General features: G+C 52.4%; 9 protein-coding genes across 9 annotated transcripts; 2 read left to right on the forward strand and 7 right to left on the reverse strand.

Annotated features, from left to right (window-relative positions):
- Positions 1–94: 94 nt before the first annotated feature.
- J3458_000878 (uncharacterized protein) lies at positions 95–1,995 on the reverse strand (the record flags this gene model as incomplete). Its single annotated transcript, XM_007809702.2, has 3 exons — positions 95–738; positions 840–1,787; positions 1,902–1,995. 3 exons carry the CDS (start codon positions 1,993–1,995, stop codon positions 95–97), a joined length of 1,686 nt encoding a protein of 561 aa, XP_007807893.1.
- A 575-nt stretch (positions 1,996–2,570) lies between these two features.
- On the forward strand, positions 2,571–3,722 carry J3458_000879 (uncharacterized protein; the record flags this gene model as incomplete). Its single annotated transcript, XM_007809703.1, has 1 exon — positions 2,571–3,722. One exon carries the CDS (start codon positions 2,571–2,573, stop codon positions 3,720–3,722), a length of 1,152 nt encoding a protein of 383 aa, XP_007807894.1.
- A 987-nt stretch (positions 3,723–4,709) lies between these two features.
- On the reverse strand, positions 4,710–8,172 carry SIP5_1 (SNF1-interacting protein; the record flags this gene model as incomplete). Its single annotated transcript, XM_066116393.1, has 3 exons — positions 7,594–8,172; positions 6,918–7,453; positions 4,710–6,839 (listed from the first exon to the last, which is right to left on the reverse strand). Exons 2-3 carry the CDS (start codon positions 7,263–7,265, stop codon positions 4,710–4,712), a joined length of 2,478 nt encoding a protein of 825 aa, XP_065978275.1. The 5' UTR covers positions 7,266–7,453; positions 7,594–8,172.
- A 1,141-nt stretch (positions 8,173–9,313) lies between these two features.
- Positions 9,314–11,996, reverse strand: J3458_000881 (uncharacterized protein). Its single transcript, XM_066116394.1, has 4 exons — positions 11,501–11,996; positions 11,148–11,357; positions 10,492–11,092; positions 9,314–10,422 (listed from the first exon to the last, which is right to left on the reverse strand). Exons 1-4 carry the CDS (start codon positions 11,777–11,779, stop codon positions 10,256–10,258), a joined length of 1,257 nt encoding a protein of 418 aa, XP_065978276.1. The 5' UTR covers positions 11,780–11,996; the 3' UTR covers positions 9,314–10,255.
- A 1,016-nt stretch (positions 11,997–13,012) lies between these two features.
- J3458_000882 (uncharacterized protein) lies at positions 13,013–17,948 on the reverse strand. Its single transcript, XM_007809706.2, has one exon. It carries the CDS (start codon positions 15,882–15,884, stop codon positions 13,611–13,613), a length of 2,274 nt encoding a protein of 757 aa, XP_007807897.2. The 5' UTR covers positions 15,885–17,948; the 3' UTR covers positions 13,013–13,610.
- A 1,396-nt stretch (positions 17,949–19,344) lies between these two features.
- Positions 19,345–21,382, forward strand: J3458_000883 (uncharacterized protein; the record flags this gene model as incomplete). The annotated part of the gene is made up of 6 exons (XM_007809707.2): positions 19,345–19,649; positions 19,745–20,681; positions 20,932–20,970; positions 21,026–21,118; positions 21,171–21,211; positions 21,280–21,382. 6 exons carry the CDS (start codon positions 19,345–19,347, stop codon positions 21,380–21,382), a joined length of 1,518 nt encoding a protein of 505 aa, XP_007807898.2.
- On the reverse strand, positions 21,171–23,383 carry ARP6_1 (Actin- protein 6). The gene is made up of 2 exons (XM_066116395.1): positions 22,908–23,383; positions 21,171–22,842 (listed from the first exon to the last, which is right to left on the reverse strand). The coding sequence occupies exons 1-2, from the start codon at positions 23,338–23,340 to the stop codon at positions 21,935–21,937; spliced, it is 1,341 nt and encodes a 446-aa protein (XP_065978277.1). The 5' UTR covers positions 23,341–23,383; the 3' UTR covers positions 21,171–21,934.
- A 310-nt stretch (positions 23,384–23,693) lies between these two features.
- ARP6_2 (Actin- protein 6) lies at positions 23,694–25,621 on the reverse strand (the record flags this gene model as incomplete). Its single annotated transcript, XM_007809708.2, has 4 exons — positions 23,694–24,549; positions 24,615–24,870; positions 24,921–25,043; positions 25,111–25,621. The coding sequence occupies 4 exons, from the start codon at positions 25,619–25,621 to the stop codon at positions 23,694–23,696; spliced, it is 1,746 nt and encodes a 581-aa protein (XP_007807899.2).
- A 760-nt stretch (positions 25,622–26,381) lies between these two features.
- J3458_000886 (uncharacterized protein) lies at positions 26,382–27,587 on the reverse strand (the record flags this gene model as incomplete). Its single annotated transcript, XM_007809709.1, has 1 exon — positions 26,382–27,587. One exon carries the CDS (start codon positions 27,585–27,587, stop codon positions 26,382–26,384), a length of 1,206 nt encoding a protein of 401 aa, XP_007807900.1.
- Positions 27,588–27,992: the final 405 nt, after the last annotated feature.

A 27,992-nucleotide genomic window follows, 5' to 3' on the forward strand; every position in this document is an offset into this window, starting at 1 on the left:
CATCATTCATCAGGCGCGTCGGCACGGCCTGATTCTCTACAGTGTCCAGTTTTCGTTATCATACATTTGGTTGAACCGATTTTGAGCCTCGCATCTACAGCTCGTCCTTCTTCTCTCCTCCCAGCTCCGGGTCATCGCAGGCAGCCGGAGTGCCCACCTCCATCTTGTACACGCACTTCTCGGCTTCGCTGACTCGCCAGAGCTCCTCCTTGTCTGCACATCCAAGCCAAACCTCTGTACTCCGTCGGGGGCCGTTCCAGCACTGCTGTCCGTCTTCGTACTTGAGAACCATGCGCTCGCCCTTGCCAAGACTCTTTCCGTCAAGTCTCTCCTCGTCGTCAGCCAGCTGTCGGTCGATGCGAGCAAAATTGCCCATGTTGGTATGTCCATGACCCTTCTTAGATTTCTGCATCGTCTTGTCGAGATAGCAGAGTTCATATTCGTATTCACCGGCATCGATGCTGACGCACTTGCCCTTGATGCCGCGGAAGATGTCAGAAGGCCCATAGTCCTTGTTGAGATCCTCCGTCTCATTGTCGCGATCGCGAACCTTGTCTCCGAGCTCTCTCTCAGCTGCTTCGGCCGCCTCACGAGCAGCCTTGACTACCTGAGATTCCGACCCAGAGGCACCTTTGTCGGCCAGGATGCCATTCTGAATGAGCCAGAGTCTCGCAGCAGTCACTTTGTCGTGTATGAATCCACGGAGGAAGCCTGGAAGATAGGCCTCGAAATTATACACTACAAAAAGTTAGTCAAGTGTCGGCAACGCCAAGTGACCACAGTGACTGTAGTCTAGGACTTTTCGCGAGGCTTCGAGAAAGAAAGTTGGTTTCACTCACAGATATCAGTGTCAGAGCCCTCCTCGCCGCCCTCAAACTCTGCCCAGTTGATGCCGCTGCTCTCGCTATCCTCTTTGAGGATCTCCTCCACATCAGAGTCGATAACCTGTTCATGAACGGTGTCGGCTTCCCTGGCGGCGTAGTCCTCCCAAGACTTGACGGCAGACTTGACACCCTCATCATTGAAGTTGGGGTTATATTCGTCCTTGAACTTTCTGAGAATCGTCTCCAGCTCCTCCACTCGAGAACGAAGATCATTCCGCTGCTCCAACACCTTGCTGAGCGTGTTGCGCAGCTCATTGACCCGGGGTTTGGCCACGCCAATCAGGACACCAAGCTTGCCTCCAGCGCCTTCGCTCTTCACCACTCTGCCCCTATCCTGGAGTTGGGCGGCGGCGTACTTCTTCTGCAAGTCGGCCTTCTTCAATTCGAGACTCTTGATTTCCGTATTCAACTGGGCGATTTTGGCTTGAGCTTTCTGGCGAAGCTGCTGCGCCTCGCTCAGCATAGCCTTCTTCTGTTTGGCCGCCCTCTGCATCTTTTGCCTCTTCTCGTCCGCAAGCCGCTTGTATTCCTTGCCGATTTCGACACAGCGGTTCTCGCACTTGACACCCCCAACATGGCCGAATTCCTCGGAACCATCGCAGCACAGGTCGTAGTCGCACATGCCGTCGTTGACGTAGACGAATGGCACGTAGGAGCCAATGTGGCCCTTGTTCTCGCACCAAAAGCCGGGAAGCGCAGGCTGAGCTTTCGCCGAGACCGATCCGGAGCCTGGTAGCGGTTGCTGGGGAGAAAGAGGGTCGATGTACGCACATGCAGCGGTGCCAGGTTCGTCGGAACCATCTGGGCAGTCACAGGTGTTGTCATTGACCCGGTCGAAGCTCAGCTTGATGGATGCATCGGAGATGCAGCTGAACTCGGTCTTGCCTTGGTAGTGCGAGGCAACTGCACCGACGTCGATTAGCAATTGGGTCAACTAGGAGATGTCGAGGGGGTTGTGGCTTGCGGCAACGTAGAGATGGCAGCTCCCGTCAATTGGATGCAGGCACAGCAACTTACACTCGGGCCCAACACCGCGCGGCAAGCTGCCAGCAGCAACGGCGGCGAGGGAAGAAACGGCGCCCAGCAGCACCAAAGAACGTGGGTGCTGCATCGTGAGCGGTGATGCGGTGATGGGAGGATGGATGTGGTGACGGAGGATGGTGGAGGAAGCTCAGTCACGGTCCCTGGCCAAGGCGAATCTGAACACGGTGACCGATTGGGTCCATAGGTCGCAGTCTGTTGTTACCCATTGATGTCTGGCTCAGGGCGGACGGGTTGAGCTGGGTTGAGCTCCAGGGGCTCCCAAAGCGTGTTGCAGACCATTAAGCCGTACAGACCCACAGGCGGCAAATGCTCGGCCTTGTAGCACTAGCAAATGGACCTGACATCTGGACCACCTAGTAGCCTGGGCCTCTCTGGTGAGGGGTCCAACGATCTAAAATGCCCCTCCTTCGAACGACTCACCCAGACAAGTGCAAATAAAAAAAAAAGCCTGGTCGACGAGGACATACTCCAGCCGTTGAAGCCTCCAACCCCGCCATCATCGCCACAAAGGTGACGGATGAAACGGCCACAGCCATACCAGCTGCTGCTATTCGTCACCAAACCAACATTCAAACGTATGATATCATTATCAAACCAAAAATGCATTCCGAAAACTCGACCGCAAGACCTGCAAGATTCAAGATGCCTCCAAAAGACACAGACGCCATAAAGGTCCTCGAGTCCCTCGTCCAAACAGCCTCCGCCCTCCTGACTCAACTTCAAGCCGTTCTATCCGAAATACACAGAGCTCCCGACTCCGCCCCCTCGAGCTCGTCCTCGCCATCTCCCGAGCCAGACCCAAAGATCAATGCCCTGTCACTCGCTCACGACTCCGCATCCCTCATCCGCGCCCACGGCACCAAGGTCTCCCTCCTGATAATCAACGAGCCATTCACACCGAGCGCCGTGTCAACCGTTGTGCGGGAGCTTGTCGCAGGCCCTATCCCCGGACTAGTCTCCGCTGCCGAAGCATGTGCGCCGAGGCAATACACCGGCGTTGTCCGCAGAGAACTAGCCTGGCGTGCGCAGCGAGTCCTCTGTGAACTCCAACAACTACTACAAAAGATCCCCAACGACGGCAAGGTCCTTTCAGAAAGAAAGAGGGAGGGGTTTGCAAAGGGTGAAAAGGGCAGCTTGCCGGCCACGGGTCTCCTTTGGTCGGCATGCGACAATGTCATTGACCTTTCGAATTTGGGCGTAGGGGGATTCTTTATTCAAAAAGTCGACCAGTGGAGGGATATTCTCAACGACGTCATGCAAGAGATGAAGGAATGGGGTGACGAAGAACCCGATCCCGACTCCGACCCCGACCAAGACTCTGACTCCGACGTAAACAACCTGTCCGACCAACTCGGCTCCCAATCCCTCTCCACCCAAGCCATGCTCGACTCCCTCATGAACTCGCACCAAACAATCCCCTCCTCCGACCCAGACCGCATCCGGCCCCGACTCGAAACGTCCCTCAAGCGCCTCCGCCTCGTCACCCTCCTCTACCAAGCCCTCACCAAGCGCCGCCTCAAAAAGCTCCCGGCGTTCCCACCTCAAAACCCCGACTCCAACGTCCCCTCTCGCCTGGACGAAATGGCCAAGGTTCTCGCCAAGCTACCCGACAGCTTTGGGGACCTAGCATGCGCCTTTTACGAGCTGCAGCCATCCGAGATTGACAAGACCATGGACCAGTGCTTCTTCGATGCCTTCGCCGCCAGCGAGTTGTTTGTGAAAGACTGGGAGGATGGACGGGACGAGTTTTCAGAATGGACGGACAAGTTTCAGACGGAGATGAGAAAGATATGATGGTCCAAAGGGCACATAGACACACCCTGAATGTCAGCGCGTCCGTAACGTTTTTGCACCATGTCTTCAATTATTAGCCCTGTGTTTGTCCTTCTCGGGCCTTTCGTGGTCCTGCATGTCTCGCCACGCAAGCAACTTTACCCAGAACACGTCTCTCCGCCTCCCATACCGAGGGGACGTGCTGCGCTTCAAGAACTGGCAGATGCCGCACCCACGTCGTCCGGAAGGCTTGCCATCTCGGCTCTTTGACGAGCGGTCCATATTTCGCGATGCGCTGTTCACGTAACGTGTTGTGAGGAGGGGTGAATATATCTTTCTTGGCTGAGGGGTCATGGAGATGCGACTCATGTTTTAATTTGAACAGGTCCCATGCACTTGACGTTGGGAAGGAACCAGCCTGCTGAATGGATGTGGTTTACGCAAGCATGTTCAATGCTGCATGTAGAAGTCGTTACAGGTACCCAAGTACTCCGTATGGTCCAGGGTACTTTTAGGTTTGTATGGACCAGTCAGATGGCACGGCGCCAAATCGCATTTCTCGTAAGCGCGAGCCGGCCTATCCCTGTTGGCGCATTTCCCCAGCTCGATCGGGCATTTGATCCGCTCGCCGAGCTCAGCCACAGAACCAGGCAGCTTACGCGCTATGTATCCATGTCTAGTACATTGTTCCGTCACTCCGAAATAAACTACGTGACCATTTTAGCATCTGTAACTTTTGATTTGCATCACAAGCGACTGTGAATTGTTTGATTTAAATGCGGCACCAATACCAGCAGCCGCCTATTGAGACTGCTTGCCGACCCAACGCTTAAACTCCGTTCATGACCCAATTTTTGTAATGTCACTTTCAAAATCATCACCTTCGCTTTCGTAAATTGGGCACACCCACCATCATAAGAACTATGTATCTGTATATAAGCACCGGTGCATCCAGATGCCCATTCCCGTCATCTCAGTGCTTCATTATCTCACCAAGCCACTTCCACTTCAATGCATGGCTTCGGACGGTCGCACTCGCACACTTGGGTGATGCAGCTGCTTAGCGTCTGGGCTGTGGACATCGTCATCTGGCATGGGAGTGCCGGGGGTTATGGTGACCTTTGGGGACAACTCGCTGGCGCCAATAGTTTCGACAGCTGTCGATTCACTACTCAACGCGGGTAGTGATTCCTTTTCTTCTTCGCCAGCTTTCTCAGCGCCCATTGTTTCCACATGTTCAGCTTCTGCCTCTTCCTTCTCTTCCTCCTTTACGTGTGACAAGGGGCGAGTTGTTGCGTCCTTGAGATGGCCTGATGAAGCCTCTCCTCCATCCTGCTGTGCAGATCCATCATCAATGTTAACTCCGACCAGTTCAGCCAGGCTGCGGAAGTTGAACAAGGGTTCACTGCCGGTGTCTCGATCGCCTTCAGATCGCGAACCTGTACCATCAGCTCCAGTAAATCCTGGCGCGGTGTAGCTTCCAGAAGGCGTGTCGACGAGCGATGATCCAAGTGAGGAGGCATTGCTCATCTGTCGCAAATGTGAGCCACCACGAGGACGGCTAGTGGGAATGGGAAGCGAGGCGGCAGCAGAACTGCCCGCTGCCGTAGCATCCTCCGGTCCACGATCCACGGCTTTGCCCTTCCCCGGAAGCTCGCCCGTGGTTTCGGGTTCGGCAGTTGGCAATTCCTCCCCTTTTGTGTTCTGCGAAGCTCCCTGCGTAGTAGCCTCAACTCTCAAGGCACTGGCTCCACTATTGCCGCGCCTTCGGCCAAGGCCCAGGGAAAGACTACTTCCGCTGGCACCGCTAATGTTCCCTCCATAAGGGTCTTTGTTTGCCTTCTTTTGAGCCTTCTTCTCCGCTTGCTGTCGTTTCTTGGCTTCCTTACGTAGGGCCTTCTCTTCTTTCCGTTTCCGTTCCTCTTCCGACGCAAGAGACAAGCGAACAGCCTCCATGAACATCATATCTTCGAGTTCCTCCATTCGAGTCCGACGGGTACCGTCGGCATTCCGACTAGATGTCCTCTCGTTGGGGTCAGTCTCCGCTTCGCCGGGATTGTTGTGCGTTTGTTCGTTTCCAGGAGTATTTGTTCCGGTACTCCTTCGTCCAAACCTGCCGGGACGGAGAATGGATCTACTTTCCTGGGCTCCGACCAAGAAGGCGGCAGTGTGCAGGGCCGTGGCGGCTGCGGCTCGGCGTGCCTGATGAGCACGAGCAGAGGCCAGCTTTGTCGCCCAGTCCGGACGAACTCGGTCAGTTGTGATAACATTAGGGGCGGTTGCTGACAAGCTATGTGTTCGCCGCCTCGAGACATGTAGCGGGGTTGATGGAGAAAGAGTGGAGTTGAGAGAGCTCTGCGAGGACATTGCGGTTGAGGAAGCGACATTAGATACGTAGGTTGAATAAACTAATCCTCTTCGAAAAGACGGAGGCTCGTACGTAACGCCAAATTCAGGCTGTTGGCAGTAGGGGCATGCTGATGGTTCTGATATGAGCATCTCGGGCGGGTCTTCCGGATTGGGCCCCTCGTTCGGATCCCTTGTTTCGCCATTCGGATGATGCTCAGGCAGATGAGGGTCAGCTCTCTTTATTTGCACAAAGCACTCACTGCAGATAGGCTGGTCGCAGCATCGTGTGCGATTCAAATAAGGGGGGTAGGACAGAAAGCATATAGGGCATTCGGACGCGTCCTTGTACAGGTATACCTCGATTGGCTGTCCATTAACAAATGGGTCGTGGGGTAGAGGCACCTCCTTTGGGGACAAGTCAGTAGATGAAGCATTTCTGGAGCCTACACTGAGAGCTGCTGCGAGTGCCTTGGCCCTTGGCTTGATTGACGATGTTTTGGGAGGTGCTGCCGTCGTTGGAGAAGGAACAGCAGGGCCAGCCCCAGAGCCACTACGGTCTGAAGCGGCAGACATAGTTCTAGGACCCATTGGAACGGTTAGATTCTGCAAGCTGTGAGTGTTCCCCCCCTCTGGCTGAGGTGGTGAAGGGCGAGGAATTAGGTCAGTCTCGGGAGGCGCATCGGCGGCCGGGACTGGCAAGCCCCGAGCAGCTGCTACAAGTTGATGTTCTGCCCAATTATCGGACCAGTCATTCAGACCGCGCCAGAAAGGGGCTAATTTCCTTTCGATCTGTATTGCGTGTTAGTGTCGGAGTTGTGCTCATTGACCTGTGCAGCGAGAAAGGGAAAGGACAAAAGAAATACACACCTGAAGCTGTCGAACCACGGGCTTGCTGAAGTCTTCGGTGCCGGTATATGTTCCCATTGTCACGAGGTATCCTCCATCTACATGTTCCTCCCGGATGCTTCGCTCTCGATCCTTGGCTCTGGTCAGACGCTCCTTCTCCAGTCGGCGAGCCTCGCGCTCTTGTCTTGTTTCACGATGCTCGAATGGAGCATCCTGACGATCTCGACCACGGTCACGGGGTGGCTGTAGACTAAGAAATCCCCCCAGATCCCCCCTGCTCATGCGATTGCGCGACCTTCCAGACTCGCGAGGATCAGAGGAGCCGTCGTGGTGGTCCGGACGGGACTCCTTGGTGTTTGAATTGCCCATGGTGAAGGCACCGCACTTTGCGGCTAGGCAGAAATTTGAATCTGCGCTTTCGCTGCTAGAAGAGTGGATATATGTATTGTAAGTGCGCTCGATGGAATTTATGTCGTGTTTAGGTCTATAAGGTAAGGCCTGAAACAGGCTACCGCCGTACGGATTCCTGTCGCAAGAGTATTTCCGATTCTTGATATCTGCCGTGACCAAGTTAGAAGCAGCACCTGTAAAAACCCAGAGCCTCTGACGCCATTTCCCAGATTCGTAAACGCTGTCAAGTTCACGGTATGACAACCGGCTAGAAGGGTTTGGGCCCCGTTACGGCAAACATACATACCTGATACAGTGCAACATTAAGCTCTCGTAGAGTATGTCAGGTGGACAATGCAGCACGAGGATGCATGTCGGTATCGATAGTGCAGTTGGCGAAAGACCGATGTTTGCCCAGCACCACAGCCAAGTGCACAGGAATTGTATTGGGGTTTTCGGGGCAGTAGAGCGTATGAGATAAAATGTTCAGATGGAGCAAAAAGCTGATGTGTGCAAAGCCACAGACTTTGAGGTTTTTGTTTCGGAGCGAGGTTCAAAAAAAAAAAAAAAAAAAAAATCGAGGCGGGATTTTGGAGGTGGCAAGTGAGCCGAAGAGACCGAGGAGGCCGGCGACGTCAATGAGGGACAGGGTTCGGACGCTGAGGAATGAATGCGTGTACCCCGTAGCAAACACGGCAGTGTGGTGTAAAAGTACTGTAGGTATGATGCTCGACGATAACGGGTGCTGCTACGGATAAGAGTATACAGGCATAAAGAGTATGGCGATGGCGAAGAGAGGGAGAATGGACGTTACGAAAGAGAAGTGCAGCGCTGACGCTGGTGAGTGCAAGTGGTGAGCGGGAGGACGATGACAAGCGGGATGATGATGTCGACCACTGGCTGTTGGACTTGAGCAGCTGGCACACGGGCACTGGTGTAACTTCTAGGTAACTAGCCGGTCGGCTGGGGGCTGGTGGGCTGGTGGGCTGGTGGGTTCTGCTGGTGGGCTCCAGTACTCAGTGCTACTTGTCTGGTGTAAGCCTTTCAACTCGGTGCTCTGGACTCGCCTGATAGCACATGTGCAGCCAGCTGGCAGCACTTGAGCACTGAGGCGGCGTTGGACCGGCTCCACTCCAAGTTTGGTACTCCAATATTATCCAGCGCTCAAGTGCTCCCAATGTTGGCACGGACTTGGACGATGGGGTTTTCCTCCGGTCGGTCTTGATTCTAGATTTGCAGACAATGAGCAGCAACGAAGCCGTTTCTTATCCCAGATGCATCCATCAGTCGGGAGGCGCTCTCTTTGACTACGTGTGGTCCGACCGCCTTTAATGTTCTTTGTGCCCCCGGAATCATAATGTCAATGGCTACTAAGTACGGAGGACTGTAAAGTCTGGTAAGCTAGTAGGTACCTACTAGTACCCAAGTCCAAATATCGGGGCGAGGTGCTCGCAGTGGAGGCCAACTGGTGGGAGCACATGCTTCAACAATATACTACGACCTAGCACTCCATGTTTCATCCTCCCTCCATACTTGCTTGCCATGCACACCTGGGTGATGGGTAGCACGAGATGACCCTCGTCAAAGGTATATTCTATGACTTGGTTGGTGAATAGCGATGGGATAGCTGCAGCATTCATGTTGTCAGCTTGTTGAATCCACAATGCGCACGGTGTGTGAAGGTCAACTACCAGACTTTGTTCCGACTTGCCAGGTCATGTACCCCATAGACATGTGCATCCTAAAGCAGCTAACATCAGCCACGTTGACTTGCTCAAGGATGGAAACGGAAATCATCCGTGCCGCGGGAAGCCTAGTACCTGCCCACCTCCTCCAACCGTACTACAGCATGCCTTGTAACGCAAGAATCCAGTAATACTACTACCGCAGGATCTCATCTTGAGCCCGGCGCCGGCCGAGGGAGCCAAGATAGAGCCAAGTCTCCAAGTCGGCGGCAAGGAAGCTGCTGCGGCTCCACCGAGGTCATCAAATCGATGGCTTCGTCAGCTCAACGCCATCATCCATGTATCCGAATCAAGAACAATTCCATAATACGACCCGCCTGCGCCCAGTCGACAAGCCACGAATCACAGCATAGGCCACGATTTCCTGCATATGCCATTATCCATGTCCCTACGGAGTACTCAAGTACACATACATGTACGGAGTGCAATACGCAGCACAAACATCATTGCATGTTGCGACTGCGAATCCCCAAATCCGCGCGTCTGGCAACCCATTTTCGAGTTTGCATCCAAATAAAGGTGGCCACACCTAAATGAGCCATCCGGTCCATCCGAACTCTGTTGAAAACCCGCCCGCATACGGCCAGAGACAATCTGCACATGTGCCAGGGCGCATACTCGAGCACTACGGAGTACTAGAGACTTCCGGCGTGGCTTTTACCTTGTTGCGTACACTTTTTGTACGCCAGGGCGATTTTTATCCAACCGCACGCTTCAATGTCCTATCAAGTGCCGCTACAGAGACAAATAGGTGTACTATATTTAAAGTGTGATGGCGACGAATACTCTGAAAGGCGGGAAGGAATGTCTCCGACTCAATCATGAGTCCAAGGTGCGGAGTACTTCCGCCTCAAAGATTGAGAAAGGCAACAAGAACAATACGGTAATAGCGACACGTGCAGCATAGGAATCCGGCCGCCGCCTTCGTATAAGTATCATCTACTTGATATCTGCAAATACGCAAGGAGAGCAGCAGCAAGCCCTTGGGAGCAGACCACATGTCGACTGGCCAATAATGCCAATATTGTGCAGTCTAGAGATGCCGGGAATAGACAGTTACCATCTTTGCTTCTTGCTGTTTTTGGCAGATGCTCTTAGGTGACAAGACTCAACTTTCGTCCATGAACCGCAACCCAATTATCCCAAATCTAAAGTCGATGAATACACTACAACCGCGTAGCATTTCTTCAATGTCACAATTAGTAGCCATGCCAGCGAGTATGGCTATTTAGCTGGATCATCCGCCTCCGACGCCCACAATATCGGCCCTTTACATATCTTTTCCTGAGCGTACGAGCGATACCTGTCCAAAATATCCGTCTTGGCCATGCCGTCTTTTTGGGCGCCGAAGCTATAATGAGCCGCTACGCCTCCACCGGCTGCCACCACGGCTATTCAACCAAGACACAATTAGTCAACTGTCGACTTCAACCGAATAAAGGGTATGCAAGGCTACTCACAACGTCCCAGCTTCCGGGGCATCTTGACGCTAAAGTAGTCTTCGTCATCCGGAGCAATGGGCTTGACACTATTAATATCCTTGCCGGTCATCGCGATGAGTTGGATGCCCATTCGAAGGTCTCGATAGTCCCAGGCGTGAAACCGATAACGCCATAGCTGATCTGTCTCTAGATGCTCCAAAAAACTGTAGTGCTGCTGCGCTCCAACTATCCAATTCCACCAGCCAGGGCTCGTGTAGGCATCATACGTGGTCGTCGTGATAGGCGTCCCGTCGAGAATGTGATCGACCCCGTGAGGAACTGGCAGCCATCGGTGCTTCCGGCCCTCAGGTGGAGACCATTCGGACATATTGAAAGCGTTTGGGGCGTTCCATTTGGGAAGAAGCGATGCGCGCCAATTAACGGACTGTTGATCCTGTTTTTCGTCATCTTTGGGGTAAAACACCTCGGTTTCTGGCAAGTATGGTCGTACGACGCCTAGACCCCAATGCAGCCAACTGCTCAGGGGCTGGTTAATAATATTGGCCCCAACAGCAAAATAGTCTGGCCGAGTAGCTCGCAGGTGCACCATGGACAAAATTGTGCTGTCTTCGATACATACCTTGACGTTGATAAGTATGATGAACGTTGAGCGGTGCCTCACAAAAGCTACGTACAATATCGGTGTCTACTTTAACGTAAAGGACATCATCCTCGATTCCATCGTATGCGCTCGCATAATTCCCGTCACTATTTTGGACGTCAATTCGTGAGTAGTCCGCTTCAGAGTGAATAAGCTTGTTGAGGAAGGCCAAGTCAGCTTGGTCCTGAGTGCGTTGAAGCCAGATAACCTCGTCGAGGATTCCGCCGTTCTTTACAAGGTTGCGCTGTTAATTTGTGCACATGATTAGCACCGGCTTCCGATGAATGCGCAGATTTCTGCGCAATCCTCCCTTTTTTTAAAAAAAGGGACTGGTCTTGATTTGATTGATACGGGGGGAAAACAAAAGGAGGTCGCGTATCGGCTCACCTTGAGGTAACAGTCCAAAATCGAGGCCTGACTGCGTCTACCATAGAATACCAGTCCTACGATTTTTCGTATCTGCGACTCCCTTTGCCACGTCTTTATATCTGATAGCATGCCACGGTCAAGCTTGACGGCATCTCGAAGTGGTCGATCAGGTGCGGTGATGCCCAACTCTCCTAGTCTCTCCTTGAAAAAGAAGTAGGAAAGGAATACAAGTGCCAACGAAATGCCTAGCAGCATTCGCTTTTTGACGGGATTCAACATCGCACCCCGAGTCCCCATTGCCGCGAAAAGCAGAGGCTCTCGCTAGTCTCGTGCAAAATCAATCGGTGGCCCTTGACGGGAGATGCGCAGCATTTGTGCACAAGTCTGACAGGAGGCTTGAACAGAGAGTCTTTATGAAGAACATATAGGGGCGGGTTTGTGTAACAGTTTGCAAAGGCCAGTTATGTTGTCTCATGTAGCATCAATACCAATAGCATCAGAAGAGGCTGCAATGCAGGCTGACATCGACGGCAGCTCACCTGAGACCTTGCTGTAAGCGTCGAGTTGCCACGGAGAAGAACTATACTACACTCCACCTGCTGCCAAGCATTCTGCAGGTGCATGACACGGCGGTATTATTGTGAAATTAAATCAAAGAGAGAGAAAAATGTTTCGAGAAAAGAGCCAAGCACGAAGGAATATGTCTCCTACGCCGGGTATCCTGGATCGCATCATTGGTGAGCAGGGACAGGGGGAAGCAGCGATCAGCGGTCTTGCCCATCTCTGTCTTCGGTGTCAATGGCTGGTATTACCGCGGAGATTGCAAAACTTTCTTGTTCTCCGTATGAGAAAAGGCCGCTGTACAAGGCGGTTGCTTTGAAAACAAAAGGAGAGAAAAAGGTAACACAATGACCTCCTCACACCTCGTACAAGTTCGTACAAATTCGTACAAGGTTACACATGTTTACACATGATCGAATATTTGATAGCGAGGCATATTTCTGGGTGGGAGTACTCTGTAGAGCGGCCTTACTCGTCACAGTATGGTGTCTGGTAGTCTACACTCCTAGTACCTACCTAGGTACCCAGGTACCTAAATAGTACCTACCTACTTAAGTAGGTACCTACCTACCTAGGTAGGTAGGTACTTGGCAGGTGGCACTTGAGGAGTTGTCAACGGCTTCTATCTATGCGATTCAAGACGAGCCTGTATGTGCAGGGCCTTGTTGACCGGTACTACGTTGCTAGAATTGATGTAATCTGCGACAGAGGTTTGCCAAGCCATTTGCCAAGCCATTATCTGTCATCTTGGTGAAGCTTATCTGCCGCATGCGCAGGTGGCTAGGGGGTTGTCCTGCATACTACCAAGGTACCTAGATACCTAGTAGGTACTCCGTACTGTCTGCTGTTTTCAGAACTCATCCTATCCATTCGGTTGTGTTAAGGCTGCAAGCAGGTCACTTGGAGCCACATTAGTCGAATGCAGCTAGGTACCTCAAGTGACTGCTAGTCGCGTTAAGGGTGTAATATGTGGGATGTAGCTCTTTATACGGAGTAACTTAAGTGTTCTCTAGGACTTTTATTATGGTGTAATTTTAGTGTGAAATTAAGTACCTTTTAAAAATCCGTTTTTTGATTGGATGAAAACCCCTACCGGTACGAGCTCACAGCCTTGGCACAACCGATGGGATTTGACGGTACCAATACTTTAAATGGAAACTAAAAGATGCGATGGTTAACTGACCAGACTGAGGCAACACGTGTCGAGCCCCTTGGACAACTCCGTCCACGGCAGTGCAATACAATCGCAACGGAAATCTTTGTTTTTCCCCTTCGTTTCATTTCATTGCTGCCAGTATTTGGACAATAGCAAGCTTGTGTGGTCCGTGTCATTGTAGGAATATTCTATTCCTAAATTGCCCACTTCATCCAATGTATTCCACTCAGACATTTGACCCAACTTTCCTGTTCATAGCCTATCCCTGAGGGGTCGGAATACATCCATATCCATCTAAAACCAAAATCATGTGCAGCCACCAAAAGATCGCTAAATACCTCCCCACGCACTCATTGAACAATGCGCGCGTCTATAAAAACTCCATCTCATGCATCGTCACCACGAACCACATCAGCTCCTCGGCGCCCAGGCCTGCAACCAATCCCTCATCCGATCGACATTCCCCTTCTCTGCCTCTGCCGCTGCTACGCACCACTCCAGATCCCAAACCTTCTCCGCAGCCAACATTTCCGCAATCTTGCGTCTCTTCTGATTCGTCTCATCCACACAAAAGTACATGCGTCCATCCGGGGTTCCGACCATTGCCAACAGGGGCTTCACAAAAGGCAACACAGCTGATGCTGAAGAACCTTTTGCTTCTGCCTTGGTATTCTTTCGGCCAGTCTTGCACCACTCGTTTGCGCAGTGCGACTTGCCACAACCAGTCATCATCTGTCCCAGGTACTTCCTCTCTATTCTCCGTCTCAGAGCTTTGCCCTCTGGGTCGTGCATGCTCACGTACAGGGGACCAAAACAGAGGGAACAGAGCCCAATGTCATTCCCGGGACCTTGACCGTGTGATGTCCCAGCGCCGATTTGTCCCTTTGGTCCTACCCCGTGCAATGTTCGGCCGCAGTTTACGTTGTGGCATATCTCTGGCTTTGCTCGGCTCACCTTGTCGAGCTCGTGATGCTTCATGTGCGTTTCCATGTCGCGAAGTCGCACAATCTTGTCGCACAAATGGCACTCAGTGGTACGGGCACCATCAGCGAGTTCGTGGGCCGTGAGACCGGATAAGACAGCTTCTGGTGACGGGTTGAAAGGGTCGCCTTCTTGCGGAATTTCGAGGTGGCAGAACCGACATAGGATGAGCTTCCCGGGGCATACCGAAGTTCGATGCCTGGCTAGATCCGCTAGTGAGTTTGTTGTAAACTCACAGTCCTGACAGGGGTGGTGTTGGTGAAATATCCTGTCGTGTTTTGATTTGCTGGCGGCCGAGTTGCCCTTGGCCGAGTCGTGCTCGCAATGCCAGTGCGAATGCCACTCGTCCGAGTCTTTCTTGAAGACGGCAGAGCAGTGAGGGCACGGGATGTTGTTCCTCCGGCAAAAGTTCTCGTGTAGAACCATTGTACGCTTGGGGACCCACTGCCTGCAATTAGGACACTGCTCCTCATCAGTCGAGTGCTCCTCCCTGTCGACGTCCATACGCTCTTGTCCAGCCTTGCTTGTTGGCGATCCGACTTTAGCTCGGATAATGAATGGGATTGGCTGGCTCTTTCGGTGGTCTTCAGAGGAAAACCCATGAACAGAGACTAGTATTGACTCTGCCCCTTCCATTTCCACATTCGTAGGTGATATGGTGATAGATTTGACTCCATTCTTGGCGGAAGAAAAGTCGCCAAAAACATGAGCTGTGTCTCTGGGTAGTGCTCGCTGCCGAGACGATTTCGGCGTGACAAAAAGATCCACGCTATCTTCTTGTTCTATACCACTGAGAGTAATGGTCAGAGGCTGCGATCGATCCCAAGATGGCAATACGTAATCTACGTATCCACCTGGCGACACGTTTCCCGAGACATCTTTCCATATGTCGAGATCCCCGCCTTTTGACACACCACCGACTATCTCGGTTTGAGCCTTGGTCATGATCTGCCGCATCGTTTCTCGAGCCTGCTCTTCGTTGAGCGCCTCAATATCCACTTCTAAATCAGTGTCAACGACGCATATTCCGTCTCCTTCTGGCGAAAGATTGTCTACCAGAAACTTAAAAGTCTCCCCTTTAACACCATTGACGGAGAGGATCGAACTCTTGGTCAGACATGTATAATGTTCTCGGAGATGTCGTTCCAGCAGTGACTTCCAATCATCTGGATTGTACCCTGCCTCCAGCGGTCTCAATCTGACATATGTTCCCTTTGGTACATTTGTCGCATGAACCGTTATTTTAGTCGAGGCAGCTGTCGACGGGACATGGTCTCCGGTAAGGTCGATAGCATCGGCATCGGAAGTTCCGTTTCCATTCGTTGCATTCAGCTGCTGTGGCTCAATCCCCAGGGTCTCAATCAGAAACGAACTCAACCCCATGGTTCCCTCCTCGGCCGAAAACTCTCGAATACCAGCAAATACAACATTTCCATTCTGACTATTTACAAGCCGAAATGTAAGTGGGTGTGGTAGTTGCTGGCGCTGTTCGAAACCGAAGCCGTTCGATCGGTAAGGATTGTGGGGATCCCATGCTGTGAAGCTCGACGCCGTTATCGGCTGCGATGGCGCAGCGGTTAGGAGCTGTTCCAACGCAGACTGCGGGAGGACAATCTTGTCTCCGGACAAGTGCTTGACTGACGTAGCTGTAGTGGGCAGAACTCCAAAGGAGCCTGACCAGCGCAAGGCTGGTTGCTCGTCCATGGTAGCCCTTTGTGTATCAAGAATGTCGGTTGCTAAATACTTTTCAGTATCGTGGGCTGTGACGGGGGGGCCGCGGGTGTAGGTTGCGACACGGTCCAATCCGCTATGAGCTGAAGAATCGGGTTGGACTGGAGCAGATCCATCTCAAAACATTTTAGGTCTCAACCAGAAATGAGAACGGAGAATAAGAAGATTTACGAGTGCACGGTAATGAAAGCTTGGATGAATGGAACCTCGGCGCTGCCCAGAGATAGATATGAGGCGAAACTCCATGCTCAGTCAGCGAAATTCTGTCATGTTCCATCTCCAACAGAAGCGTCACGGTCACGTGGACTGTCTAGTAGCTTCTGGCATTTTACTTTCAAGTCCAGAATACTTGGTGCACGAATACGTAACATTGGGGCTATTGGAAATGGCATGCGAGAAGGCAACGAATAAGTCGGGAAGATTTCGATGTAGTTTGTTTGCTCAATTTATACCTGGTCTTCTTTGGGCTGGTGAAAGGGCGAAGTTGGCATCATGCCCACAACGACGGTAGAGGGTGGTAGACCCTTCGCAGACTCGAGCTTTATCAACGGAACTCCAACGCTGGCCATTTCCTCTAGGCTGCGTTGCGCCCGAAATCCTATAATCAATAACTGGCTGGTAGGGCATAAAGTTGTATGTATGTATGCAGCCTGCTCTTGGAGCATCCATGCGACGGCTAAGCGTGTGAGGGGTCTAGAGCAGCCGTCCATTGATAGCTGCAGATGCGGATGTACATGACTGAGTCGTGCGAGCAACGATTTTATTTGACCAAGTGCAATCAACTAGTTCGCGTACGTCCAGTCTTCTCCGGGACTACGACCACTGGAGGACGGAGGAAACCAGTAAAAGCATGGCGTACTGTCGCGAACGGACCAGGAGACGGACTCGACTCGTCCACCCACCACCTGCTTGTACTCCGTGAATGAATCAAGAGACAGACACGAGCGTGTTGATGACAAGGGTCATCCGGCGCTGGCCACAGTACTCCTTGGAGTACTCTGTACTCAGATAGATGGAGCTTGGTATTCTTCTACTAATCCGTAGAGCAAGTTGGACAGGGTGGTATCCTACGGACCGAAGGGTACTGCCGAGATAGGAGTTGACACGGAAAAGCTGTGGTGTCGTCGAGCGTCTCGAATGTCGGGTAGCAACACCACCGATCTAAGAGATCTATCTCATGGACGGGCTTGTTGCAAAGATGTTGCTTTTTTTTTTACAGTCACGCACCAGTGCGAACTCTGTTCGGTTCCAGCTCCCAGACTCGCGCACTGGTCAAAGATGTAGGCCCAGCCAAGCTTGGCCTCAGCCCCCAAAACCCTTGTATTATCGACGAGTTGAAAAGCTTCAAGCAATCCAGTGTGTCACTCGACAGGGATCCACAAACAACAGTGGTGACGTCGCCAGAGCGGGTCTGTCAGAGACCCTTTTCGGGCCTAAACCCAGCACTCCGTACGGACATTGCAGCGTGGGCTGCGAGATTACGGGGCATTGATGAGCGAGCGCCTTGATCTGTGTCCATCTCGACTTGGCGGGTGACCTGAGCAACTGGGTTTTGTTAGCCAGCTAGATTGTCGATCTCATCCGAGCAGTAGAAGGCGAAAAGGGGAATCCGGGGGTGATGCTTTTGATCCGCAGAGACATGCCACATTGCTGATGCATGGCACCTTTGGTCCACGGTAATAACTCTGATGACTTGATGGCAGTTTTTTGATGAGATTGGGCATCTGTGGAGAAGGAAAGAAAGTGTTGGGAGATGGCGTCCTGTGGCAACCACAAAGCAATAGCAGCAGCTTTGAGGCTCTGGATGGTGTCTGTTTGTTCTTTGTCGTTTCTCTTTGTAATAGAGGTGAAAACGCTGGGCACTGCATGTGGCTTTTGGCAAAGATGCAGGCGCAAGGATTAATTGATAACATGCATGGACCAGCGCAGACTGGTGCCAGGGCCATCCGGTGCAAAATGATTCAATCATCAAATCGTCGGCATGGCCCAAGGTGTAGGGAGTACATGAAGGCATTACGTCTTTGGCTCTTATTCGCCATGTCAGCACCGAGTCATAGACCTCAAGCTCCCAGACTTGACCCTTTGCCTCGACGCACTCGTGTTTTATTAGTCTCCCCAGATAGTAGGCAACCAATGCCGATTAAAGAATCGGTGCCCGCATGCATGTGGTCTTATGCCCCGATAAGCCCACCATCGCACGTTGCTCGGGTACTTGTCCGTTTGGCCTGATCTGAAATGGCACCATCACGGTCTGGTCTGGTCACTCACCTCCCGAGAAACTAACTGCAAATGGTGTTTGCTTCCTGAGGCGCCCAGGTCGCCACCACGTAAAGCGCTTGCGTATTTATTTGTACATGTGTACTCGGCAGATGCAACCACGGTTCACCCCATCCGTACAGAGCACTAGACGGAGCGATGCCAAAGAGCCGCTCTTGTTTCATGTCTCACCGAGATTCCCAAGATAGAACCCAGGTAACAGGTATGGGTATGTAAAAAGGAGCTCCGGTCAATCCCATCCCTTCTCCGTGCCGTGCCCATGCGTCTCTGCCTCCTCACCACAACCACAACCACAACCACACATGCCCACGGTTCGCTTTGAACTTCTCAACTCTTCTCCATTTGTATTCCCGGCCGACCGGGCTGTCCCTTGTCAACTCGCCATCTACCACTTTAAAAGCCGTGCAACCCGCTGACGGTTCGCAATTTAATACCTTCCAAGTCCGCAAATCCCGACACGCATCTTGTCCTATCCCTGTTGTCCCACGACACACAGACGCTTTCGACAAGGAAAACTCTCTCTCGGTGGTCGCTGGTCGCCGCCAATCCACACCCCGGCCTCTGTTTCACTGGTGAAGGAGATATCCTCCTTCACCTGGCCGCGTTTGAGCGGCGGGAATGAATATTTGGAACCTGTCTCACCCTGTCCTTCACTCGGCCCAATCCCAACCTACTCCGTAGTCCAAAGGGCAGTCCCAGGGTTACATGACCGCTCGTGGTATGACAGCCTTTAGATAACCTTAGGCGGCATCTCTATTTCTTGTTCCACACGGACCGAAACCCTCATCACTTCTGCTCCACCCCGGCTGGGTTTTGGATACACACGCAGTTTCTCTTATATATCGTACGGGGGTCTTACTCTCTCCCCCCTTTGGCCACGATTTGAACTTGTTCGCCTTGCTGGCATATCCCGAGCATCTCGAAAAATTCCAATACGTATCATCGAGTGAGAGTCAGGTTACTCTGTTCTGATAGGAGTCGGCAACACCAGAGTTGATTATTTGTTACTGTCTAGCGGTTACACGCCTATTAGGCCATCTCACATTGATTCACATTAATTCATAGCCTCATTTCTCTTGTCCATCCACCGAATCCGCCCCCCCTTCATATTCAAAACACTCTTGGCTCTCGATTCCCCTTGTTCTGGCAGCCTGACATGAGCCAAGCTACCGTGAACGGTCAAACGCGTGAAGAGCTCGAGATAAATACACTATCTCTGTTCGATGTCCTCCATAACTCTCTAATCCTCCGTACTCTTGCGCCCTACCTGCCTATATACAGCCTGCTTCAACTTTCCGCTACCAATAAAGAGTTCCGATCTCTTATCCGCAACACCCCCGGCGTATTTCGGCACCTCGACCTCACACGGGTCAAAAGGGCCCAGTTCGACATCAACCCCATCGACAACGGTGGTGAAGTGTGGCGCAATGTCCAACTGGATGAAAACCTGAGTGAAGATGAGTGAGTTTTTCTCCTTCTCACAGCAGTCCCGCCCTTTGTTCTTCTGAACTTTTTGGCTCTGTACACCCTGTAAATGAGTCGCTGACGGCATCAAGTTTCTATTCCGGTCCGTTGAGAGGCGTGTTCAACACCATCCAGCGGCAAGACATCTGGAAGCATGTCCAGACCTTGATCCTCGATGGCCTGTCAGTCACTTCCGACCTGTGCCACGAGCTCATCAACGACACTTCATATAGTGTGCGCATCCTGAGCATCCGAGACGTCAAAAACTTGAACCAGGCCAAGTTCCGCGGGGCCCTGCAGTATGCTTGTCGGTCGACGCGACCTGAGAACTCTCCGCGGCTCAAGGCACTCTACGTATTCGGCTTCAAGGAGGTGCATCCAGAGACGGAACCGGCCCTGCAGGACCGGGAACCTCGAGCCTCCATCGGTTCCGGGTGGAACCACAAGAGCCACCGAGCTCTCGCGTCCTCTCTCGAGCGAGAAGGCGACAGCTGGTGGTGCAAACGCGGCCGAGTCATCACGCGGCCCATCTCGCAGGAATGGATCAACTGCATGGCGGCGTGTGAAGGCATCATTGCCTTTGACGCGGTCCTCTGCAAGGGGCCCCGGCACAGAAACTCACCCGCCTTCGGGCGACCCTTGATGATGGCGGACAACACGCCGGCCGTGGCCACGCACGCCGTGGGCGGCTGTGATGGCTGCGGCAAAGCGCCAGAGGGCTTGGTGTCGGAGGCGCGCTGCCCGCCGCAGTGCCTGCCTCTTCTCGCCCCCGTCCCCATCATGACATCTTCGGTCCGCGCCGCGACTTGTCCCTCGCAGCCCGGCCAGAGCTTTGTCCCGCGGTGCCCCGACTGCCTCCGCGAGCGCTACTGCACGTGCTGCAACAAGTGGTGGTGCGAATCATGCTTCCAGCTTCCCGGCCAGGGACAGGACGCGGGCGTGAACAACTTCATCGTAGTAGATGAGGACGACGGTGTGGCAAACTTTGCTCAGATCCTAGACTTGCAGGACAGCACACCCAAGATCAAGGTACGACACGGTACATGTTTCCAATGTTCGGCAGCGAGACTGGCTGCCCAGGATGAGATACTCTGATCCCCCATCCATGAGGAGACGGGGGCATCTTCAGTTCAGTGACTTGAGGCCTGCCTGCTGGTGTTTGTGCAGATTTGTACGCAGCACCCATGTCACCTTCATGTACACCTGGCGATGATTTTTTTTGGTCATATTTTGGGAGAGTTTTGTTCATCTTGGGACGTTCTGCTAACAGAGTTTATAGAATCTCGTCACCAAGAGCTGCTGGGAATGTGGCAACAATGTAAGCCATTGATATTGCACATTTCCATTACGCCGGCATCACTAACTCCTGGTAGTGCGAGGAATGCATCAGCCAGACGCAAAGGAGTTGCAAAAAGTGCTCCGCGGGCTACTGCATTGTTCACAATGAAGGCTCATCTTCTGAATATGTACGTCTTCTCATTATCATCTACCAGCCATCTGCTAACACCCGCCCATCAGTGCGATTGGTGCATCTCGCGTGGCCGTGGTCTGGGACGACAGTAAGTCTATGGCATGCTCTTGGCTTTCACAACCGAGAAGAAATTTTGCCGCTAATACGTCTCGTCAGGGACTCCAAGTCGGGCACCCGTATGCAGCTTGCCTCGAATGGCATCCCTCTCAGTCTTGCGCGACGTAGGATTCGAGACGCGCTGACCAGGCCGCTCCTCTGAACAAAAGAGGGACAGGGGCCGCTAGCAGCAAAAATAAAGGAATATACAAATTCCACGCCGGCTTCGTCTAGAGAAATCTAGACATGGAGAAGCCACCAACACACGTAATGTGTGAATTTATGACCGACATGATGAGTATTATTTTGACAAAAAGCTCCCCCCCCCATCAGATAGCGACTCGCATACTCGACTCTAATGCAGAAAATTTGCAAAATAAAACTTTTTTGAGCCACGCCGCTTTTCATATTAACAAGTTCGTATCATTGTGAGAGACATTGTTGTTCTGGTGGGGTAGTAATCCTGTCCTTTCGACGTAGCATCCATCAGGTTGGAAACACCTGGGCGCGGCACGCCAAGATCACCTAGCCGAATCTCGACTTTGGGTTACCCTCAATGTATGCCGGGCCAGTTTAGCCGCCAGTCTGATACGAGATCCAGGACCACGTCATGCATGTTCTTTGCCGGTTGGTGGAAACGCATGTCCCCAGGTATCAACATGGGGGCTGGCGGTTTGCGGCTGGCAAAACGATTCGGCGTCACCTCGGTTGGTTCTCAGGTTAGATTGAGGCCAGCGGCAAATTTACGCGCGACCAAAGCCGAGCCCAGTTCCTCGTATTCCTTCTTCGTGACTACAAGCTTCTCGATGTTGGGGTGACTGGCCAGGTTGGCGGCCCCAAACCAAGTACTAGTAATGGGATCAGCAGGTCTTGCAACGCGCACAACACAGTCGTCCGGTACTCGTTGCACCACCTCCTTCTGGAGACGCTGGATGAAGCCATCAAACAAAGTGCTGCCTCCCACAACGACAATATTGGCCAGCAGGCCAGGCCACAACCCCACTGGAAGTTGTTGCAGAGATTGTTGGATCAAGTCGGCCAACCCTGGTTGCTGCATGCCCATGTCCAAGGGGTTGAATATGAGCTCTGGGACGGCGAACCGCTCGTTGCGCAACGTCAAAACATCTTCATCCGTCTGACCGGCCGCAGCTAGTTTTCGCGCCTTGGTGTGCCTTGTGGGGTCATACTCGCGCATAGATCCCTTTGTGTGTGTGTGAAAATCCGGCAAGACGTAGTCTCTGACAATGCCATCTCCGGACATATGAGACGGTCGTTTCTCGCCCCTTGTGCCCTTCCACGTCTTCTCAATGTCCGACTTGAAGTCTAGTGTCACGTAGCACGCCGCCTCCTTCATTTCGTTGACAATATATGTTTCGTTGCGCATGTCGAAGTGCCGAAGGGATAAAAGACGAGCCAGATAATTCGTGAGAAGATTGCCCCCGACGTCGAGTCGCCGGACCGCTGAGTGCAGTGGCTGCCCACGAAGCAAGGGCGTGATGGTCGTATGGGAGTAACCAGAGTCGACCACCAACATGACTTCTGCGGGGACGTTTGCCGCCGTGGGGGCATCTTTTGGCGTCCGGAAAAGGTTTTGAATATCGTGGTAGGCATTGAAAGTCGAGCCTATCTCCCCCCTTTATTAGAAACCGAGTAATGTACCTTTTTTTTTCCAGCACCACGCCACTTACCAATACCTCGGTAGTAGCTAGCAAATCCGTACTCCTCAAAGACAACTTGATCGCAATTCGTCTGCAGGACTGGCAGCCCGTTCGGGGGCTCTGAAAGAATCAGACGCGCCTCGGTGGGATCGCACTTGGTTGCAGCATTGTCGAAAAGCTCTTGATCCCATATTTCTTTTTGGGCTTCCCAATTGACAATGAACCCTCTCTCAACCGGCCGTCGGAATTGCAGTTCGCCAAAGTCGCTACATTTAGCAATGTCGGATCCGAGAAAGACCTTTCTCGATCGATCGCGTACGATGCAGTTGGGGATGATTCGAGGCTCGCCGACGTGCCCGTTGGCTACAATGCCAGCCTTTAACGTGTATGCGCCGTTGTCTACGATGAGCGTGTTCGTAGGCCGCGGAGGCGGTGCAGGCTTCGCTTTTCGTCCACCTGCCATGGAGTCCTAAAGCCAATCCGTAGCTCTGGCCGTTGTGTGATGGTTGCGAACTACGAGATCGGAGCTTGAGTTCCAATTTTAATGGTTCAGTGGGCAATGTTCAAGTGCCTACCTAAAGTACCTAGGTACCTGTCAAGTCAGACCGCTGGTGGGGCCATGCACCGAAGTACCAGACATAATCAATCACGACACATTCCACAAAATCATGCGAGAAAACAAATTAAAGCGTTAGAAAGGGAGCCCTAAATAGTAACATTGAAAGAATATCCTGCAATTTCATTCGAGCCCAACGTTCTCCGGCCCACACGCTCGCAGGTAGCTCAAGCTTCATGCTCATTGTTCACCACGTCGACTTACATGGGTTTCAAGATTCCAGATCGAAGGAAAGGCATCTCAAAGCCAATAACATGCTGACTAGCGTCCTTGTAGAAGATGACTCTGTCAAGAGGCTCTTTTCCGTAATGGATCCAATCCCCAAGAGTCCACTGTAAACAGTTTTCGAAGCCCGAATTCGAACCAGGCATGTCGGACTCGATGGGCTCGCCAAACTCCGGCCACAGACGCCAAACCTCCGCAGCGACATTCTTCCCATCCATCTGAGTCGTTTGATACAGGTCCGTGGGGAAGAGCCTCATTGCAGAGCCGAAAGTCGCCGTATACTGGCCGATGGTCAGGCCCCAAATCTTCTTGATACCACCAAAGACGTCGTCGCCACCATGACGAATTTCAGAGATGACGAGAGAATCATTGTCCAACTTGAAGCTCGCCTCGACCGACTTGTTTTGTGTGCTGGTACGCTCAGACTTGAAAGTGCGGGCATACTGCTTTTCTGCTTGGTCCCTTGAGGCCTCGTCTGCCGCTGGTACAAAGGTCGCGAGAAGAGCGTCGGAGAGAACCGTGGAAGCCCCCGAGTTTCCCGCAGAGAGCATGATGAGACCCACTCCGTATTCATCTACTATGTTCAGCTGGCTGCTGTAAAGTTGCGCGCCGCCGCCCTTGCCAGCCACAGTGACTGGGTGCGGGTGCGAAGGCGTAAGGGTGAGAGGTCGGGAGAATTCCCAAGGCATACCGACCGCACTGTCCGCGCCAGTCCAGTCCTCCGGCTTCAACCATTTCCGTATTTGCGTTGGTGTTAGATCGAGGGACCGTGTAAGGAGGGCGTAAGCGAACTTGGAGAGATCGGCCACGGATGACACCAAGCCGCCACCACTGTATTTCATATGATCAGTGTCGAGATCTCGGAACCACGGTTGACTTCTGGAATCATCACTCACGGGGCATTGTATCCATAATCTGTACCCCAAGAGCTTTCTCCCGGGGGAATCATAGCCTTGCAATCTTCCCCGGGGGATGGAAGAGTATTCCGCAAGTCAAGCGGCTTGGACACAATATCCGCCACCAACTCCGTGTAGTTCTTCCCAGTGGCTTCTTGAAGTGCCAGGACAAAAACTACAAATGCAATATTTGAGTAAGCTGGGCGCTCCATGGGCGCCGTGACCGGGTATTGGCTTATCATGCCCTCGAGAATCTCTGCAATCACAAGTTAGCCTGGGAATTGCCGCACATTTGGAGGAGCACACCATCTACAGAGCAGCCTTGATTGAGACCTATGGCGCCGCATGGTGGGTAATCTGAGTCCTTAATTGGCGGGAACCCAGATTGGACGAAGAGTTCTTTCAGATAATAGTACTCCGAGAATCCGTCTAAGACTTGTTAGCATAGCCACGGTAACTAGTTCCTATAGTATCACTCCATTGAGAGAACACTGACTATTTGCAGGTGCCCCGCTTAACTGCGATCCAAGCATGCGCAGTGTAATGTCTTTCCATTGAACCTTGGACCTGGAGCTATTCAGCTTTGGAATAAAGTCGGTAACAGGACGATCAATGTCGACCCCAGACTTGAGAAGAATATAGTCCGAGATGACCTTGCTCACAGAGCCAATCAGGTACTGCGAATCACGAGTGATATTTTTGACACCTCGGTCGTTCTTCTCAGCCCGATGGTGATACTCCCAAATAGGGACACCTGCACTCTTCTGATACGTGGACACAACAGCCAGGGAAAAAGACACATTCTCCACAGGCCATCCTGCTTTAATGACGCCCTGCACGGCATCATCTAGAGTCTGTGTGAGGTTTTGCCCTGCTAACTTTAAGATCGGCGAGCCGCCGAGATTCGGTTTGGGTAGAACTGGTCCCTCTGGCCGGCAGTTGAGGGCTGCTGAAGTCGGTCCAGCTAGGGATAGAAGCAAAACGTACAATCGAGTGTAGATATGCATTGTAAACTTTTTTATCCCTAGATGGCCCTTGAGGATTCATGTTTGTTTATTCGATTTGCGTTGTTGCAGCCTTCTGGGGCCTATTATACATGATTTCAGATCATGCTGTCCTTGGGTTACGCAGCGTCTATGGCAAGCGTTGATGTAATTGTGCCTCGAAGCTTTCAACTCTTGAAGCCGAAATACGAATGAAGATCTAAAACACTAAACGGCATGTGTCAATCTCCTGCCTAGAAAGGTTAACATGCCACCCACGTTTTCTTCCGGGCCGGATCACCGCCCGCCATGACGATCAATTTGTACTTGCTCCGCATACTCCGTACATACACATCTTGAATTAGGCATGTGGGGCTTGCAGGGAAAGCTAAACGCGAGATACGATGCGGCTCAGAGCTGAGTGAGGTGTTGCGCTAACGTGCTGCGATGGAATTATCAAGGAATCTGACTAGCTTGCCGGTGCTTATACCCGAGGAACATGTACCACTGCCATCAACGGACCATAATCCTGGAACACAGTGCCATCAGAACAGGTATGGCCAAAAGAAGCAGCCAAGTCTTTTCCGGGAGATGCGGCCCAAGGACGACATGGTAAACCTGCCGTGGTCTCGCCACAAGTTGTCATTGCTCTTGTAGAGTCACACGGATGTGCTGGCTGGAAAGCTGGTGGTTGCAAACAGTTGGCACCAAGGCCCTCGTTACGGTTAAGCACAAGAGACCGACCGTATATCTTCCATGGGTCAGAAATGCGTATTGAATACTGTTAAATCTTGGCGTTGTCTAAAAACGTCTTGGGTATCAAACCCCACCGCTGCGCGACTGCGTCGATGGGAACAACACCTTTTGCTTGTCTCATGTTCGTAAAGGCCTCTCCGCCACTCTGCCACGAGTAATCCTTCCACGGCCCCAACCTCGGCCACATCTGTTGCGTGACAATACGGTTGATCCTATGGCTCCTCTCTGCCGAGTCTTCATCCGCTCGGTTCGCAAGCCCAACAACGCTCTTCCACAGGGCCCACGTCTCCTCCAGTTCTTCCACGTTGGAAACGCCCATTACACTGACACCGATCCGAGCAGGCGAGCCAGTTTCGTCCACTCTTGCCTCTGATAAGAGCTCCGGCGGGTAGGCAACCGAGCCGAATTGGCTGCCAACGTGAGCCCAGTTTTCCAGAGCCCAACGAATGGCAATTTCTTCGAGATGCTCTCCTGCCTTGCTTGCAACCGCAGCCAAGCTGTGGCAAGCTTCTCGTAGCCGGGGCGGCGCAGGGTGCCAGGAGGCCATAGGACTACTGTCAGCTCCTCTGGTTGTTATCAAGCCCATTCCTAGCATGCTAGCATTAGGTATACAGTCCACGCCGGCCTTCTTGAACCGGTCAAGGATATCGGGCCGTCCAAGCTGGGTATTTTGAATGCAGTAATTGGCGTAAGACATGACAGCATCCAGGGGCTCCCCAGTCTGTTCCAAAACCATCTCGGCTAGCGACACCAAAATTTCCACAGGATACCCGCTAATTCCCACGTAACGGACCAAACCTTGATCTCGCAATCTTCGCAGCTCCTTGATAGCCTCCAAGACCTCCGTCGGAGATACGAATTCCACATCGTGGGCATAGACAAGGTCCAGGTAGGGTGTATTCAGGCGCTCAAGACTGCGACAAACACTGTACCGAATCCATGGCGGCGAGTAATCGAATTCATTGCTCGCAATTCGGCCAGCCTTTGTAATGAGAAAATAACCATCACGATTTGGCGGCGGTGTTAATGTTCGGAGCGCATCGCCGAGCAGAACTTCCGAGGGCCCATAATACGGCGAGGTGTCAAAGGCGGTAATGTTGTGCTGGAGTGCCCTTCGAACGATGTCGGTGTAGGGCATTTGCGAAGGGTCGTCGTTGTATTGGTAATTGAAAGTGGCCGTCCCCAAGATAAGGGGAGGCAGAACCTGCGAGAGCGGCCTTGGGTGCCGCGCCATCTTGGTAGCAGAATTTGGTGCTGCTGATAATGCCGAAAATGAGTACGCCGAGCTATGTCATGTTTCAAAGAGAGAGCCTGTGCAAAGTTCGAAAAATAAACAGGCGAACGACCAAGGCACCTGTAGTAGGTCAAGGCGGTGGAGTCGTGTTTGTACCACGGAAAAGAAAAGACCGCAGATTCAGGCTGGAGAAGAAGAAATTGATGCTGTTAAGTACTTCGGTACCTCCACATAATAAGTGTAGGAGCATCGCGGAACCTTGGGCGGCCGGCGGGGCCAAGGTCCCCCAAAGGTCAATGTCGCAAGCGGGTGGTGGCAGGCGAAATTTTTCATGGCGGACCAGTCGGCTTGTCATTGCCCGTGCTGCCAGCGCCTGGCGTCATTGATTCGCAACTCCTTTGCTTA

The sequence above is a fragment of the Metarhizium acridum genome, assembly GCF_019434415.1.
Source record: "Metarhizium acridum strain ARSEF 324 chromosome Unknown scaffold_1, whole genome shotgun sequence".
In the NCBI taxonomy this organism is placed as follows: Eukaryota; Fungi; Ascomycota; class Sordariomycetes; order Hypocreales; family Clavicipitaceae; genus Metarhizium; species Metarhizium acridum.